General features: G+C 39.7%; 2 protein-coding genes across 19 annotated transcripts in view; one reads left to right on the top strand and one right to left on the bottom strand.

Annotated features, from left to right (window-relative positions):
* LOC105499055 (thiosulfate sulfurtransferase like domain containing 3) overlaps nt 1-1,405 on the bottom strand; it is a 57,938-nt gene extending 56,533 nt beyond the window's left edge. Inside the window, exon 1 of one of the 4 annotated variants that reach the window (XR_011623522.1) lies at nt 1,149-1,397. The gene's annotated coding sequence lies outside the window, so the exon portion shown is untranslated. Of the gene's footprint in view, nt 1-1,148 lie in introns of all 4 variants that reach the window. The other 3 variants (XR_011623521.1, XM_011771459.2, XM_011771458.2) reach the window with 3 other exon arrangements.
* The window catches only part of LOC105499057 (ubiquitin specific peptidase 45), a 100,163-nt gene continuing 82,284 nt past the window's right edge, over nt 1,103-18,981 (top strand). For 13 of the 15 annotated variants that reach the window (XM_011771460.3, XM_011771465.3, XM_071096691.1 and 10 more), the window contains exons 1-5: nt 1,103-1,221; nt 6,650-6,759; nt 8,085-8,257; nt 9,346-9,449; nt 13,035-13,135. In XM_011771460.3, the coding sequence (XP_011769762.2) occupies nt 6,660-6,759; nt 8,085-8,257; nt 9,346-9,449; nt 13,035-13,135 (478 nt within the window). In that variant the 5' untranslated portion in view covers nt 1,103-1,221; nt 6,650-6,659. Of the gene's footprint in view, nt 1,222-1,429; nt 1,656-6,649; nt 6,760-8,084; nt 8,258-9,345; nt 9,450-13,034; nt 13,136-18,981 lie in introns of those variants that run through there. The other 2 variants (XM_071096690.1, XM_071096686.1) reach the window with 2 other exon arrangements.

Below are 18,981 nucleotides of genomic sequence, written 5' to 3' on the forward strand. Positions count from 1 at the left end.
TTTTTCTTATGAAGAAAATAACCTAAATTTCCATAATCTAATTCAATCCCTTTTAAAAAATCAATCATAAACTGGGTTTCCACATATAATACATTTTAAAAAATCTTTTACAGTGACACAATTAAGATGCAAATTATTTAGATTTACTCAAGTTTGCTTGTTCTTATTCCTCCAAGTTCTAGATCAAATGCAACGTCAAAATATATGAAAGCTTTTGATTTACGAAGTAGACAATTTTGCCTTCAAAATTACACCACACAACCTATTCTTATTTGAGGAATATTTTATTTTTCCCTAGGGAAAAAAATTATCCTAACCCCCCAAATGATAGTGTACCTCTATACCTATAACAGCACCTGGCATATCTGTGCTCAATTATATTTGTTAATGATCCTTGTAAGTACGATATAAGCAAATACCAACCTTCTTTGCCAAGTTCTCCACATGTAAATACTATTATAAAAAAAGTTTTTAAAGTAAAATTTAGTGTTTAAAATTTTAACTCTCGTATCTTCTGATTTCTACGCCAATAGTCTTATCCTTAAAGCCACATCTGTCCCTTGGCTGAAGAGCTGTGAAAGATCAGGAGGCTTTTAGAATCTATCCATAACCAGTGTTGGCATTTGCAATATCCATGATTCAAACAAAATATTTTCAAACCAACTACTTTTACTTTTACTATGCACTGTGCTGGCCACTTTAACAGATAACCGGGCTTTGAGGAGGTATAGGTGTATTTGAAGAAATGTACTATCTAGTTAGGAAGAGAGAAGGACAGGTAAGACAACAGCAATGGGGAAGAAAAGCACAATAATATATGACGAACGTTAGATGTGACTTTAAGAGTCCAGAGGAGGGTAACGGAGGGAAATCGGAGTTTGTTTCAGAAGGCGCCCAGCAACAAGTGGAACTTAAGCCGACTCCTGGAACATCCGAGGTGCGCCCGCTGGCCCAGGATCCTAATAAATTGCTAGTCGGTAGCTATTACTCTAAGATTACCAGGGGCTCTCCGGGCTCTGCGGACAAGCAGAACGCAGGCGCCACATAAGCCGGCCCCGCCCTTCCACCCCTCCCCGCGCTCCCCGGCCCCGCGCGCGCCGCCTGGAACCTTCCCGGGCCAGGCTGCGGGCGGGCGGACGAGGCCCCACCTCTGCCGGGCGCCAGACGGGCGCGCAGGCGCAGTCTCCCCAGGTTGTAGACGCTGCGGCCCGGCCGGGCAGGGTGAGTTGGGGACGCGGCGCTGTGGTCGCAGCGGCGGTGTGGTCGCCGCAGTTTCTCGGTCTTCGCTTTGGCGACCTTGACCCGCTTGTGGGTGGGCGAGGCTGGAAGAGAGGCTCCCACCCCCCTCGGCTTCCCGATCCCTGGGGGCGCCGGGCGGTCACCCAGGGCCGTGTGAGCGCAGCTCTGCAGGCTTCGGGTCCCTGCGGCTGCGGGAGAAGCCCTAGGCGTCAGGGCTGGCGAGGGGCCGCCTGGGAGGGGCCCGAGTCCCCTGGTGACCTGGGCGTGCGGCGGCCCCACAAGCTTCCGTCCGCCTCCTCGCGGCGCATTTCTCTTCACAGCCTCGGAGTGTGTGTGTTGGTGACCGGAGGAAGCGTGTCTAACCCCGACTTTCTGGAAGCGTCGTGTATTAGGAGCTCCGGAGCCGGACTGCTTGGGTCCGCATCTCCGTCCACCACTTACTGGCTCTGGGACCTCTGCAAGTCAACCTCTCTTTCTCACTTTCAAGTGTAAAATGCGGGAAAATAATAGCAACTTACCTCCTAAGGTGGCTGTGAGGGTTGAGTGGGTTAATATCTGTGAAGTGCTTAGAACTGAGCGTGATACACAGCAAACCGTAAGATGCTGCTCATCTTTTTGAGCTTGGTATATAAAAGGAGATAGTGTTTTTTTCTTCTCTTTCCAACCCCCATAAATAATTGCCCAAGAGTGGGAAAAAAGGACTTTTTCTTAAGGATATGGGCTTTTTGCATCGCCTGTTTAAAAACAGCTTTCTAAACAACTTGGTTGCACATCCTACTTTAGAGAAAAGACAGGTGTTAAGTGATGGTGAAGTTGGAAACTGTAAGGTTTATTATTTGGAAAACCGCATGAGAAAAATGGCCAGAACATATTTGTGCTAAAAAGAGTTAACATAGCAGGCCTGAGACTGCTATCTTTAGAAAGGACTGCTTGCAATGTTGGTGCTTGTTTGGCATCTGGGAACTTAGATTTTTGGGTTTGTGCTGAACAGTATGTTTTACACCGAAATTACCAGCTTCTGTAAAAATCCGGGACACCTAGTCTCTGATGGGCTTCCCTGCGCGGAAGCGTTGCATATGTGTTGCTGTATTTTCATTGGTGGAGGAAGGGTGTGTTTTGTTTGACCCCTCTTGGGAGGGAGACTGCATAAGGAGCCTACACGTGATTCCTCCAGACTCCACTTGTGTCTTTTTCTATTGTGATGAGCCTGTATATCCATACTGCATTGTGTAATAAATGTCAGCCATGAATACAATTATATGTTGAGTCCGTGCATCCTATCAAAACTCTAAATGTGGGGGAGATCACGGAGATCCACAGCCACAGTTTTGTAAATTTGTATAAAGGTAAGGGATATAAGTGCAGTTTTGTTACAGGATCTATTTCCTAGTGATACTGGGCTTTTAGTGTAACCATCACCTGAATAATGTACATTGTTTCCATTAAGTAATTTCTCATTCCTCACCCCACTCCCATCCTTCCCAGTCTCCAGTGCCCAGACACAATTTTGATGATATAAATAAAGTATTGGAAGCTCTAATAATTGGACTTTTAAATTTGTCCTTTTGCCTTAAATGGAAATTGGAAAACTGCAGATACATGATTGCCGAATCTGGGTTACTGTACCAAATGATTCTGTTTAGACATATTACATATAGCAGAAAAATCATCAGAAATTGCCTCTACATTACCAAGTTAAGTTTGAGTCAGTGTTTTTGAAAAAAGGCACAGGTTGCTTACAGTATGTAGGTCAAATGCCTGGTTTTGTTTATTATTTTGCTAGCATTATCTGTGTTAATGCTCATCTTTATCAAGAGCTTATCTGTACCACGGCGGGAAAATATAACCAGTTTCTCATAGACCATTTTCTCTGTACTTTATTAGTTATACCTATCTCTTTTCAGGACATCAAATTTAAATTGATGGAGGTATTTGTAAATTTGGGAATAGAAAGATCAAATTTGCCATCTGCTTATGTCTCTCTTCCCTTAGTGAAAGACTAGATCAGTTTTTGATAAGTTAGTGGGGAGATGGAGGGGTTAGAGGTTTAAGGAAAGTGAAGAAGATTTGAAGTGGCTTTGTGGATAGTATGTAAGTTTACCAGAAGGTGTAGTGAATAATAATGGACCTAGTCTCCTTTCTTAAGAGACTTTCTCCCGACATGGAGAAAATGATTAACTGGGTTCATCTAGGATTGGGTTCTGCCAGAGAGGTGATGTCGTCCTTAAGGCTCTGCACAAGTATTCCAGTTCACCTCTTTTTGGGTACCTGTAATGTTGTACTCTTTGTACATGGGCAACCCCTCTCCATGTCTACTTGAAGTTCAATGTGCCATGTGACTTGCTTTAGGAAGCAGCTCTCCATTAGCCATTTCCACTTCTCTCTACCCTTCTGTAAGGGTCATGGAAGGACTTGAGATGCAGCCTCTTGTCAGCCTGGACACTATAGGAAATTATGAGTGGCTGATCAGGCATGCTGGAAGGACTGGGAAGTTACGATCAGAGAAGGGGATACTTAAATTAGTGATTTTATAAGGTGGAACTGTAGGGGAGAGTAGATGAGGAAGTTTGGAGGGAGAAGGTAGAGATGAAGTGCTCAAGGAACTCAGAGGCTTTTTACATGTTCCTAACCCAGAAGCCCTTAATTTATTGCAACTTAGTTCAGTAGTGATGACCTTTGGACTTAATGGTAAACTTGAAAGCTCCCTTATTGTGAAATATGGAATGAATAAATCAAGATTTGGAATTTAGTACTGAATTGAAAGATTCATTACTTTGATCATTGAAAAGTAAGTCAGCAACCATGAAAATTGCGATGTTGCTTAGCTGCCAGGCAGGAGAGTAATAGGGAGGCTAAGCTACTCTAACAGAGACTCCAAAATATAGTGGTTTTAAAAAATGCTTAGCTTGTATCTAAAATCTTTTATAATTAACTGAATTTTTAAGAAATGTAAGGGATAGAGGTAAATAACACCATGAAGAAAGAGACAAATTCAGTGTGAGGCATTATACAACTTTGCTGTTGAAAGAGTATTCTGTGGGCCCCCAGCAGTGGCTTCAGTTTTAAGCTTTTTAGATAGGTAGAATCTCAGGTCTTGTGCCAAACTTGTTCAATCAGAACTTTGATTTTAACAAGACCCTCAAGGTGACTCATGCACTGGCCTGATCTCTTTAAAAAGCTAAAGTCTTAGGCAAGTAAAAGGTTGAAGAACTGTTCTGTTAATAGATTAAAAGATACTAAAGAGACACAACCAATATAAAGTGCAAACCTTGATTGGATCTTTTTCAAAAAACCAGCTATAGAAGACAATTTAAGGCCAAATAAGGAAATTAGAATATGATGGAAAATGAGATGATATTAGAAAATTATTTATTTTCTTAGATATGATTACATTGTTATATAGGAGACTGCTTATTTTTAAGAGATACATGCTGAAGTATTTAGGGATGAACTGTCAAGATCTGTACAACTTTCAAACAGTTCAACAACAACAAATATATATATATATGCACACATATGTATCTCTGTATACACACATATTGATATTTAGATAAAAACAAACATAGCAAATTGTTAATAGGTGTGGAATTGGTGGGGCACCATGCTTCATACCTGTAATCCCAGCAGTTTGGGAAGCCAAGGCGTGTGTGGATTGCTTGAGCCCAGGAGTTCAAGACCAGCCTGGGCAACATGTGGAAATCCCATCTCTACTAAAAAATACAAAAAAATTATCTGGACGTGGTGGTGTGCGTCTATAGTCACAGCTACTTGGGAGGCTGAGGTGGGAGAATCACCTGAGCCTGGGGAGGTCGAGGCTGGGTGAGCTGAAATCAGGCCACTGCACTCCAGCCTGGGCAATCGGAGTGAGACTCTGTCTCAAAAAAATAATAATAGCCGGGTGCAGTGGCTCACGCCTGTAATCCCAGCGCTTTGGGAGGCGGAGGTGGGCGGATCACGAAGTCAGGAGATCGACAGGGTGAAACCCCGTCTCTACTAAAAATACAAAACAATTTAGCCAGGCGTGGTGGCACGCGCCGAGCGTAAGCCCAGCTACTCTAGGGAGGCTGAGGCAGGAGAATTGCTTGAACCCAGGAGGTGGAGGTTGCAGTGAGCCAAGATCCATCTCTAAAAAAATAATAATAATAATAATGTAATAAATGTGGAATCTAAATAGTATATGAGTGTTCATTATACTGTTCTTTTAACTTTTGTAAATGTTTAAAATTTTTCATGATATAAAGCTAGAGTGAACCCCCGCAAAATGTAGTCGCTTAAAAAGATAGAAATTGGCCGGGCGTGGTGGCTCACGGCTGTAATCCCAGCACTTTGGGAGGCCGAGGCGGGCGGATCACGAGGTCAGGAGATGGAGACCATCCTGGCTAACACGGTGAAACCCCGCCTCTACTAAATATACAAAAAAAAAAAAAAAAAAAAAAATTAGCCGGGCGAGGTGGCGGGCGCCTGTAGTCCCAGCTACTCTGGAGGCTAAGGCAGGAGAATGGCGTGAACCTGGGAGGCGGAGCTTGCAGTGAGCCGAGATCGCGCCACTGCACTCCAGCCTGGGCGACAGAGCGAGACTCCGTCTCAAAAAAAAAAAAAAAAAAAGATAGAAATTTAATTTTCTCTTAATATTCTGGTGCTAGTCGTACAGCACAGGTAGAGTGGCTTTACTGTGCTTGGCTTACAGCTTCCATTTTTGATCCAGTATGGCTCATCCAGCTCCTGCTATTTCCTTGCTAGCAGAAGGGAGGAAAGGGAGAAGAGAACTCATTATCCAGAAGCAACACTTATTCCGTTGATGAAAACTTTAGTTTTGGTCATTCACCTGGACATCTTATATTTAGGGGCTGTGTCTTGGTTCAGCCCGCTATAGCAAATTATTATAGGCTGGGTTGTTTAAACAACACAGACTTATTTCTCACAGTACTGGGAGTGGGGAAGTCCAGGGTCAAGGTGCTGGCAAATCTAGTATCTGGTGAGGGCCTTCTTCCTGGTTTATAGATGGCCATCTTCTCTGTATATCCTCATGTGGATACAAAGGTAGCTTGTATCATAAGAGGCCAGTCTCATTCATGAGGGCTCCACCTACATGACCTAATTACCTCGCAAAGGCTTCACCTTCAAGTACCATTGCTTTGGCGATTAGATTTCAACGTATGAATTTGGGGTGGGGACACAAACATTTGGTCCATAACAGTATAGTTGGCAAAAGCCAGTGGATTATATCATGTATATACTGATTTAACAAAGATTTATTTCATTTCAACTGATGTTCCCTTCTTCTTCCTCTGTTGATATCCCAGACCAATTAAAATTGAAGTCATTTCAATTTTGATATGCATTAAATAAAATATAAAATTTTAATTTTGGAGACTCAAATGTATGAATTTTTTTCCCTCAATCCCTTCAGTAAATAACAGATGCGGGTGAAAGATCCAAGTAAAGCTTTACCTGAGAAAGCCAAAAGAAGTAAAAGGCCTACTGTACCTCATGAAGAAGACTCTTCAGATGATATTGCTGGTAAATTGTGATATTTGGCATCCCAAATAGTGTTGAGAAGAAATAACAATGCAGTTGACCCTTCAACAACATGGATTTGAATTCTGAGGATCAACTTGTACACGAATTTTTTTCAACCAAACGTAGATGGAAAATACACTATTCTTGGGATGTGTAAAAACTGCATACTCAGCAGACTGACTTCCTAAATGCAGATTCCACAGGGCCCACTGCAGGACTTGAGTATGCACAGATTTGGGTATATGTGGGGAGGTCCTAGAACCAACTACGCCACCCCACCTCCCTGCCTCAAGTATCTGAGGGATGACTGTATATGTTTTTAATTAAGAAATCTGTTACTCTTTATTTTTACTATTTTCTGCGTAAGCATTAGAATCACCTTGTCTAGTTCCAAAAAATCCTGTTGGTATTTTTATTAGGATTTTGTTTAGTTTATAATATGAAGTAACTTAGATTGGCTTTTTTTTTTTTTTCTTTTGGTCTCTTTCTCATGGCCTATTAAAACCATGTCACCAAGCCACCAGAGCTTGGCAGATGGCCTTTGGGAGCTGCTGGCCTCAGGGCTTGGTTTTCTCTTTAGTCTCATGCTTTTGATTTAGGCCTCTGAGGATTTTCCTCACTTTCTTGCCGGTTTTCTCCATTTAAAAAGATATTTTTAATATATTATTTCCATTTTAGGTGTGCATAGTTGCATACAGCTATACACACACACTCACATATGAGTGCATATGTCTTGTGAAATCTGAACAAGTTCTAAGGATTTTACCAACATCAGCTTCCTGGTTTTGATATTTTACTATAGTAGTCCAAAATATTAACATCAGGGGAAGCTCAGTGAAGGGTGAGTGAGACCTCCTTGTATATTTCTTTGTACCTTCCTGTGAATCTAAAATTAGTTCAAAAATTTAAACTGTAATAAATCAGGGACATCAGGTAAGGTCCTAATGATATTTAAAGAGATACTTCAGACATCCTTCAATGCAGCAAACTGGCTATCCTGAAACATCCAATTTTAGTACATGTATAGCTTTGTATAACCACCACCAATCAAGATACTTAACTGTATCATCACCACCCTATGTGCTCTCCATTTATAGCAACATCCTCTGCCTTGTGTCCACTGCCCCCTAAAACCATGAATCTCTTCTCTCATTCTATAATTATGTTATATCATGAACATTATATAAATGGAATTACATAGCATATATTTTGAGTTATTTTGTGTGTTGAATCTGTGCTTTTTAGTGAACAGCATTTAATACTTAGTAATGGTAGCACTTTGGTGTAGCAAAGAAAATGTTGATATTTTGTTTTATCTTATTCAGTAGGTTTAACTTGCCAACATGTAAGTCATGCTATCAGCGTGAATCATGTAAAGAGAGCAATAGCTGAGAATCTGTGGTCAGTTTGCTCAGAATGTTTAAAAGAAAGAAGATTCTATGATGGACAGCCAGTACTTCCTTCTGATATTTGGTTGTGCCTCAAGTGTGGCTTCCAGGTAAGAAAAGTGTTATTTATATGTGAGTTTATCTGAAGTATTTTCCTTAAATGCTTATTGTGAGCTGGACTGTTGGTCATGCATAGGAGTTAAGATATATTTATTCCAATTTAGATAGAAATTTTCCAAGAATGAACTTAAAAATGATTGTTAAGGTAAAGTAAAAGGTATGCTATGTTCAGAAAGTAATCAAGTGTGGTTTATAAATACTTGCAGAGGGAATTCAACCTATTTGCAGTAGTTCCCATATCTGGACCAGTCTTTACCTTTTGTATTTACTTAGGAAATGGATCCACCTTTCAGATTAATTTTTTTTCTCTCAAAACAGATTTTTCTGCTGCTTTTGCAAAATAGTTTAAAATCTTAAAGTTTAAAAGTTATTGATACCTGTAATAAATTTTCTAATGAAATGAAAAGTATATACTTTCTTTAAAAAAATAAGAGAAATCTTCATTATCTCACACGAAATGCCCAGAAGTAAGGCCACTTCAGGATTAGTTAATTTAATGGAAAAAACATTAAAAACTGAGGTTTATTCTGTTCTCTGCTCTGCCATCCTCAGCCTCATGGTTGTGTTCCTCTTTAAAAAAGAAAAAAACCTTTCTGGAAAGATTCAGCAGATTTGACTTCCCTTCATGTTGCATTAACCAGAATTGCATCTCATTTCTTTACTTACCTAGTGAGGGAAATCGCTATGATTGGTCTGTGTCTCAGTAGTTCTCAGTGGGTTGGGGTGAAGTTGTGTACAGGATTGGGAAATGTGTGTTTGTGGAAGGGCACCACTGGCCTGCCAGGATGCTGGGTGTTCCACAGTGTGCCAGACAGTGTGTACATTTTTAAATGATAGGGAAATTAACTTTGCCCATGATTGTTTTAAGTAAATACTGTGTATTGAAAAGCATGTTAACCTGTTTGCAAGAAATTAAATTTAATGAGAATCCATATTGCTTTTTTGAAACTTTCTCCTCTGGCCTGAAATTAAAAACAGAATAAAACTTTTCAGTATAAGTGTGAATATAATTTAAGTTTTGATTAATTTGAAACAAATATTTGTAAGTCATACAAAATAGCATTCTGTTCATCTTCAGGGATGTGGTAAAAACTCAGAAAGCCAACATTCACTGAAGCACTTCAAGAATTCCAGAATAGAGCCCCATTGTATTATAATTAATCTGAGCACATGGATTATATGGTAAGTTAAATTTTGTTAGTTCTTGTGTCCACTAACCACCCCCCCAATTTTTTTTTCTTTAAGCTTTTAAGGTAAAATATTTAAAGATGTTCTATCAGCTTATGGTTTTTTAACCTGAACACAATCTACGGGATACTTGAAGAAAATTAACATTACCTATGAATATAAAATTTTAATTGGAAAAATTTTAACTCTCTCTCTACCTTTTTTTGTTGTTGTTGAGACGGAGTCTCACTCTGTCACCAAGGCTGGAGTGCAGTGGTGTGATCTCGGCTTCCTGCAACCTCTGCCTCCCGGGTTCAAGCAATTCTCCTGCCTCAGCCTCCTGAGTAGTTGGGACCACAGGCGCATGCCGCCACAGCTGGCTAACTTTTTGTATTTTAGTAGAGATGGGGTTTCACCATGTTGCCCAGGCTGGTCTTTGAACTCCTGAGCTCAGGCAATACGCCCTCCTCAGCCTCCCAAAGTGCTAGGATTATAGGCGTGAGCCACTGTGCCCGGCCTCTCTACTTTTCTCTTTTCTCAGAGAAAAGTAATATAAAGAAAAATTCTTTTTAGTTGATTTTTTTTGGTAGTGAACTTGCTAATACAGAATTCTAGTGTTGTAGAGACGGAAGATACTTCAAGCAGTCAGGTCATTTTCTGAAGGGAGAAGAAAGAGCTGGGCATAAGTAGCTTGTAAAAACTTTTCAGGTCATTCTGCTATTTAATCCTGGTTGAGAACCTAGTCCAGTTTCCTATGTGACCTGTAAAGAAACTATATAATATTTACCTTTTTGTGGTTATGAAGTAAAAATCCAGGTACTAAAACAAGTTTTTTTCGTGGGGCGTGGTGGCTAACACCTGTAATTCCAGCATTTAGGGAGACCACGGTGGGTGGATCACTTGAAGTTAGAAGTTTGAGACCAGCCTGGCCAATATGGTGAAACCCTGTCTCTACGAAAGATACAAAAATTAGCTGGGCATGGTGGTGCATGCATGTAGTCCCAGCGGCTCAGGAGGTTGAGGCAGGAGAGTCACTTGAACCCGGGAGGTGGAGGTTGCCACTGCACTCCAGCCTTGGTGATAAGAGTGACACTCCTTTTCAAAAAAAAACCAAAAACGAGTTTATTTTCTAGTTTCTTATTAGCATATCACACTGTTTCGGTGGTATAAATGGACACTGTTGAAATGCTTCCTCTGTGTTTTACGATAATATTCCAACTTGAATCTATGGACTCCTAAGGGTTCCTTGAATGAATTTTCAGGAGTCCTCAGATTTTCTTTAACATAAAAATGTTTTGTCTAAAATTAATATAAGGGTATTTTAGCTGACAGAAGAGGTCATCATCTTTAATACAGCCAGAAGGGTTGGGCACCTGCTGCATTTGTGTTTTTCTTTGTTGTTGTGAGTCCCAAGTAGTAGTATTGGGGAGAATGAGGAAAGGTCAGAGGGAACTTAATATATAAATGATGCATTGGAACCAAGGGAGACAGCAGTAGTGCCATAGTGCGGCAGTTCAATAAGGATTTCACTTTAGTGATCTCAAACTCTGGCTGCATCAGAATCTCAGGGAGATCTTACTATGACAGACTGCAGGATCCCAGTCTTAGAAATTCTAATTTAGTAGTTCTGGGGTGGAGGGGCCAGAGAATTTGCATTTAAGAAGCTCCCAAGTGTTGCCAGTGCTGCTGGTCTGGAGACCACAGTTTAAGAACTACTGAATTAGAAAAAGGTGGGTAAGAAGATTGTGAAAATGTAAGGTAGCACTGGTGTAATGCATTATGTTTTTTTGCTTTTTTTTTTTTTTTTTTTTTTTGAGATGGAGTCTCACTCTGTCACCCACGCTGGAGTGCAGTGGCGCGATCTTGGCTCACTGCAACCTCTGCCGCCCGGGCTGGGAGTAACTGGAATTACAGGTGCCTGCCACCACGCACGCCCTGCTAATTTTTGTATTTTTAGTAGAGATGGTGTTTCACCATGTTGGCCAGGCCGGTCTCGAACTTCCAACCTCAAGTGATCCTCCCGCCTTGGCCTCCCAAACTGCTGGGATTACAGGTATGAGCCACCACACCCGGCCATAATGCATTATGTTTATAAAACACTTTGAACACTTTCCAACACATGTTCTTAAATGATCACTGGATCTCATGAGTATAAAGGAAACAGGTAATTATAATATAGAGAGGAAACAAATTAATACGATGTATTAATGAGTAAACTTAATTGAGGTTAGTTTTCTGAATTGGAATGTGCTTTTGAAAATGTCTTTCCTAACCCTCTACCTCCAAATAATCCCCCAGCAAAATAGAACAGCTATCTCTTTGAGTCTTACCCATCTCTATATGTAATCAAGCTAGAAGCCTGGCAGTTATTTTCTTCCCTTTTTTTATCTTATTTTATTTTTTAGCCTGTTAACAAAAGTAGACAGAATGGTATAATGAATTTTCCCATACCCATCAACCAGCTTCCGTTGTTGTTGTTTTTCCAGCTTTAAACATTATCAACTCACAGCAAGTCTTGTTTCATCTAGGCCAGGATTTCTCGATCTTAATACTCTTGGCATTTGGACTGTTAATGCTCTGTGATTAATTCCTTGTTGTGCTGTCCTGTACGTTATTGGATGTTTACCAGCATCGCTGGCCTCTACCCACTTAAATGCCAGTAGTGGTCCTCTCTCCTCTCACCATTTGTCAGAACCAAAAATGTCAAATGTCCCCTAGGTGGCAAAATCACTCCTCATTGAGAACGGCAGTGATTCTCAACACCAGCATTGAGGATTGCTGACATTGTCTCACTCCTCCCTACCCAAGGCAGTTATTTTGACACTTCCCTTTCCCTCCTCTTTTATATCTAATTTATTACTGTTTCTACCTGCAAATATATATAATGAATGCCCGTTTCTCTGCAGATCGTCTGCTACTATACTAATCTGTTTCTGTTCCTAATGCCCTCCAATCTAGTTTATCACATTAGTGAGAGTGATGTTTTTAAAGTGTAAGTTGGGGCTGGGTGTGGTGGTTCACACCTGTAATCCCAACACTTTGGGAAGCCGAGGCGGGTGGATCACTTGAGGTCAGGCATTCGAGACCAGTCTGACCAACATAGTGAAACCCCATCTCTAATAAAAATACAAAAATTAGCTGGGCGTGGTGGTGCATGCCTGTAATCCCAGCTACTGGGTGGCTGAGGCAGGAGAGTCACTTGAACCCTGGAGGCAGAGGCTGCAGTGAGCTGAGATTTCACCACTGCATTCCAGCCTGGGAAACAGAGTGAGACTCTGTCTCAAAAGTAAAAAATAAATAAAATATAAGTTGGACCATATCATGGCCCTGCTTAAGAACCCTCTCATGGCATTTCATTATAAACTGCCAAAGATAAACTGCCAAAACTTTCATTTCAACTGTAAGGCTCTGTATGAATTGTCCCCTGCTTATTTCTCTAGACTTACCCAATGCCTTCCGGGTACATTTGTATACAAATACATTTGTATTCCCTCCCATGTAATTTAAGACAAAAGTAACTAAATGCCAACTTTGTTATCTGATGTGCAAAATTATTGAGGATATTTTCATAATATTTTCTTAAATTTTATATTTTTTCAGGTGTTATGAATGTGATGAAAAATTATCAACGCATTGTAATAAGAAGGTTTTGGCTCAGATAGTTGATTTTCTCCAGAAACATGCTTCTAAAACACAAACAAGTAAGTTAAGCAATTACTAAATGAATCTGTGTTAAAATATAGTATTTCATATGAAGAGTTCAGAAATTCATAAAGAATACTTTAGATTTCACTGTGACAACCCAGTCAGTAATTTGAATAAAGATATTATGAGTATTGAATGGGTGCAGTGGCTCATGCCTGTAATCCCAGCATTTTGGGAGGCCGAGGTGGGCAGATCATGAGGTCAAGAGTTTGAGACCGGCCTGGCCAACATGGTGAAACCCCGTCTCTACTAAGAATACAAAAATTAGCCGAGTATGGTGGCACGTGCCTGTAATCCCAGCTACTCGGGAGACTGAGGCAGGAGAATTACTTGAACCCAGGAGGGGAGGCGGAGGTTGCAGTGAGCCAAGATCACGCCACTGCAGTCCAGCCTGGGCAACAGAGCAAGACTTCGTCTCAAGAAAAAAATACATATATATTATGAGTATCATGCATTCTTAGGTGGCAACCTTGTTATATGTTTATATAACCAATTTGAGAAACTGAAGTATGTTGTGTCTAGATCATGGGCTTTGAAGTCAGTCCTAATAAGTTTGAATTTAGGCTTCCCCACTTACTAGCCATGGTCACTTTTATTGCTTAGTTTCCTTATTTATAAAATTAGGATGATAATTCTGTCTTGTGGAATTACTATGAGGCCTAGAGATAATATTTTCTAAAGATTTAGAAATAATGCATGTAAAAATACTTGCATAGTACCTGTATTAGTCTTTTCTCATATTACTATAAAGAAATACCCGAGATTGCATAATTTATAAAGAAAAGAGGTTTAATTGGCTCACGGTTCCACATGTTGTGCAGGAAGCATGCTGCTGGCATCTGTCCAGCTTCTGGGGAGGCCTCAGGAAACTTTCAATCATGGTGGAAAACAGAGTGAGAGGAATCAAGTATTAATATAAACCTCAGGTTTTTTATTGAACAACTAGGTGAATGGACGTGATAATTTTGAGTTGCCTTTGAAGCAGAATTGAATTGCTTAGTAGGTGGCATCAGAAACTGAAAAGCTATGTAAAACTATAGTTGCCAACTGTTTTCTATAGCCCAGTGTACAGCTGTTTTTGTTAGCCATTGCCCTAATGAGACAGTAATGGTGAAGGAACTGGAGGAGGAACCAGAGAAGGTAAACTCAGGCTCCTGGACAGCAGTAGAAATGATTAATTTGATCATTTATTCATTTACTTATTCAACAAACATTTATTGAATTCTGTTCTGCACCAGGCATACTAGTTGTAGCTCCAATTCTGCTCAAATAAAGAACCAGGAAAATATGGTGGTGAAAGACATGTAATACTACTGGAATTGAAGTTGGTCATAATACTGTCTGCTGAAAAATGTGCATTAAGTTTCCTTGGCCATAATAAGAAGATAGGCAAGGATATGATGGCATGGGTGATGAAAGTACAAGTTTAGAAATTATTTTCTCTGGATTTTTTTTTTTTTTTTTTTACCTTAGAGGTTCCCTAAGGTTAAGTACAAAGCCAGTCTGATTTTCATTCAGTTTTACCGATTTCTTGAATGATTATTACAAGAAAGATGCTAGGAAGGGAGCATAAAATTACGGTATGATGGAAAGTACATGGCTTTGAGGTTGGGTACGGTGGCTCATGCCTTAAACCCAGCACTTTGGGAGCCCAGGGCGGGCAGATCACTTGAGGCCAGGAATTGAGACCAGCCTGGCCAACATGGTGAAACCCCGACTCTACTAAAAATACAAAAAAATTAGCTGAGCGTAGTGGCACATTCCTGTAATCCCAGCTACTCAGGAGGCTGAGGCATGAGAATTGTTTGAACCCAGGAGATGGAGGCTGCAGTAAGCCGAGATCACACCACTGCATGCCAGCTTGGGCGACACAGTAAGACTGTCTCAAAAAAAAAAAAAAAAAAAAAAAGACAGTAGATGGCTTTGAGTCAGGGGATCTGGCATTCAGATTTGACTGTCACTAGATGTGTGACTCCAGGCAGTTATCTGTTTATCCAAGCCTCATTTTTCCGTAGTACTTTATATTTCCAAGGTGCTTCAGGGAATAGAGATTGATAAGACAGTCCCTAAATCTTTAAGAGGCTAAAGATCTGAAAGAAGGTGTGAGATTAAAAAGTAATGATAGGCAAGTAGAGTAAGTTTTCTATTTTAAGTAACAACCAAAGTCCTTCAAATATCCAAAGAGGGATATAATGTTCAGTTGTAGGAACTAAAAAGGAATCATGGATGAGCTGGCTTTCAAGTTGACCCTTAAAGGATGAACTTTGGGCAGGTGAAGATGAGAGAAGAAATCATTTCAGGTGGTGGGAAGCACTAATACAAGCCTTAATTGTGCTTATGGAACCGTGAGATAGCACCTGGAATGGTGGGGAATGGGCTCTTGAGGTAGTTTGAGAGTGAGTGGAGCTTTCAAAGTTGGAGAGATACGTGGTTCTTAGCTTAAGGCTTTCGGTGGTTCTAGGGCAAGATGTCATTATCCTTGTGGGTTAAGCTACAGGATCTCTCAGGCAAGTTTGATTTAAAATAATATTCCTTGGCATTCTAGAATAAGTTTTTGGATATAATAGTTTGTCATACTGTGTCTTGTATGCGGCTTCAGTATATTTTTATAAAAAATTTGGAAAATCAAATATGAAAGTTGTTATTTAGGTTGCAAGAATGCTGGATATGATTTTGCAGTAATCTTAATGGTAATCGTGAAGATTATAGCATTGTGAAAACACCTATATGTGATAATTCAAAAGGAATATGAAACTGTATTATTGTGTTTGGGTGACAGGATAAGTATGATTTTAAAAGATCATTTTTGTATTTTTGCACTAAGTAAAAATAGTTATCAAGAAGAAAGCCTGTGCCTGTACGTTAAACACATTTTGAAGTTATGCATGACCAGACATTTTCTGTCTCTCTCTCTTTAAGGCATATCACTAATTCTTTTGTTTTTTTCTTCCTTTACTTTTAGGCGTCACTATCCTAAAATCAGATAGTATGTGGGTGGCTCATGCCTGTAATCAGAGCACTTTGGGAGGCTGAGGTTGGCAGATCACTTGAGTCCGGGAGTATGAGACCATCCTGGGCAACATAGCGAGACTTGTCTCTAAAAATAAAAATAAAATAAATAAAGTAAATACTATGAAAGATAACTTTTTCAAAACACAAGTTTAGTGAGTGGCACTGTCTTACATTTTTACAAGTCTCAAGTGTCTGGCTTAATAGAAAATGGCTGGATTCTCATATCTGCTTCTGCATTTAATCTTTTGTGATATTGCATGCCATATGGCCTCTGGAGAATGGCACTGTATAATTGAGAGTGAATGAAAGTAAAAAAAAAGCAAATAAAATCTTAGGCTTATTACGAAAATACTTTTGACCTTAAGTACCCTTGAAAAGAGGAAGTTGCCTTCCGACCCACTTTGAGAAGTGCTGAACTGTAGCACATTTGTCTTTATACTTTCTGTCTTCAGCCTTATCCATTGAGGCTCAGCTCAAATTTTACTTCTAGGATGCTTTCCCTTATCTCTTTTTTGGCACTCAGTGTCTGTGCAGCACACTTTAGAATCTAATAACACACTTTTTTGATGTTTCATATTTATGTTTGTACTTGTCTTATTTTCTCTCAAGACTGTAGGTTCCTTGAAGACTGGACTCTGGGTTAGATTCTCTTTTATTTTTATGTGAGTAGACAGTAAATACTTGCTGAATAAACCAAAGAGAATGTGACCAGTTTTTATTGAGGAAGTAGATAGATAAGCTTCGCACTTTCACCCCCCAATCCTAAATATTAATATCAAAATTATTTATTCAGTCTTTTAATATCTTTGAGTTTCTGCTTCGTGCCAGATGCAGCATTAGGTGTTAGAAATGCAGTAGTGAATGAGACAGATCTACTTCCTAGTTCCCGTTGTTACTGATCTTTTGGTCTATTGAGGGATATAGACAAATTGCACTTAGTTATACTTGCCTGTTTAAATAGTGCTGTGATGGAGCAAGTACCAGGGGCCGTGTGAACACTTTGGAATAGTATCTAACATCGATTGGAGGAGCCAGGCCAATTCTATTTAGAGGAATAATCCAACTTAGTTAGAAGCAGAAAAATATCTAGAAATTATCTGGGCAAAAAGGGAACGGATTGTGTGCTCCAGGCAAAAAAAAATAGCTCATTGACAAGAGCTCGATAGGTTCAGGGAAGTCTAGAGAGCTGAAAAGTTGAGTTTTGTGGTGTAGAAGATGGTGAGAGGTGAGACTTGAGGTAAGTAAGAACAGGTATTTAAGGGCCTTGTACAGATAGAATTTATTCTGAGGGCAGTGAGAAACCACTGTTAAGTTTTAAGCAGAGAAGAGGCTGATCAGTGATTTTGTATCTTAGATCTCTTGGTTTGACTTGTATGGAGACAGTTAGGAATGCCTATATATGTATAACTGCCCATTTATTATGTTAATATCAATTTATCATATGACAGTAAAGATTTATAAGGCAAATGGTTAACTGGAAGTTAGTTGATTTTGAGAATAAACTGGCAAGCTAATTATTATTTGGTTCCTAGCTAGGGGAATTCTGGGGCAGCAAGTTGTCTCTTTTTACTGGCTCTTTAAAGATTAAACTTCTTTTCAGCTGTAGAAATGGGCAGATTACATTAATACTACATGACTGGTTTAGGTAATTGCATTAAGCAGTTGAGATGAACCCCAGCTCAGGTTCCCAGAAGAATGCTTACAGCTGTGTAGATTTCACATCTGATGTTAGGATTTGCTTATAGAAACAAAACTCCCTCTACCACCCCCTTCCCCATACATGTAATAAAAAGGTCATATATAATGCAAGACTGAAAATAGGCAAATAAGCATTTTTGTGAGTCCCACCCAGATATAGGTATTATTAAAAAGTAGACCAGAAAACTTTGGAGACAGTAAAAAAAATCAGTGGTTGCAAGGGGTTGAGGAGAAGGGGTGAATAGGCAAACCACAGATAATTTTTTAGGGCAATAAAACTACTACTATAATGCTGGATCCATGTCATTCTGCATCTGTCCAAATCCATAGAACGTACACTGCCAAGAGTGAACCCTGATGTAAACTATGAACTTTAGGTGATAATGATGTGTCAGTGCAGGTTCATCAGTTACAACAAATGAACCATTCTGGTGGGGGATGTTGATAAGGGGGGAGGCCATGCATGTGTTGGGGTGGGGGGATATGAAAATCCCCATTAACGTATGCTCAGTTTTGCTGTGAACCTAAAACCTGCTTGAAAAAAAAAATTTTTTTTAAAGTGGGCCAGTGTCCTCTGAAAGGCTCATGAGATTTCCTACTTTAATAGTCTTTTAAATGTCACGAAGTGTTCTACACATATTTAGAGAATATAGGAATTCCTGGTGAAATAATGTAGTTGAATATTGGTTTATTTTTTGTGAAATAGATGACTGACAATCCCATGTTCTTTTCTAAACCAATACCTTTGGCTCATAATTTTAATACTGATGGGATGCCATTTTTAACAAGATTAAAGAGAAGACAAAATACTATATCCTGCTGAATTTATTAAGCTTGTGTTCCTGGTGTACAATAGACATGAATTATGTGGGATTTATGAAGGATGAGTTTGCTGTATCTTTTTTTTTTTTTTTTTTAATAAGAAAGTAAGTGGTGGTATGTTCAGGATCTGAAACTCCATCTGAGGATAATATTATGACCTGTTTCAGTAACAATTTGATTATTATTTAATACTTAAAAAAAAGGTGATACACGCTGGGCACATGTATGGCTTATGCCTGTAAGCCCAGCACTTTGGGAGGCTAAAGTGGGAAGATTGCTTGAGGCCAGTTGTTCAAGACTAGTATGGACA

Source organism: Macaca nemestrina, chromosome 5, assembly GCF_043159975.1.
Source record: "Macaca nemestrina isolate mMacNem1 chromosome 5, mMacNem.hap1, whole genome shotgun sequence".
Lineage (NCBI taxonomy): Eukaryota > Metazoa > Chordata > Mammalia > Primates > Cercopithecidae > Macaca > Macaca nemestrina.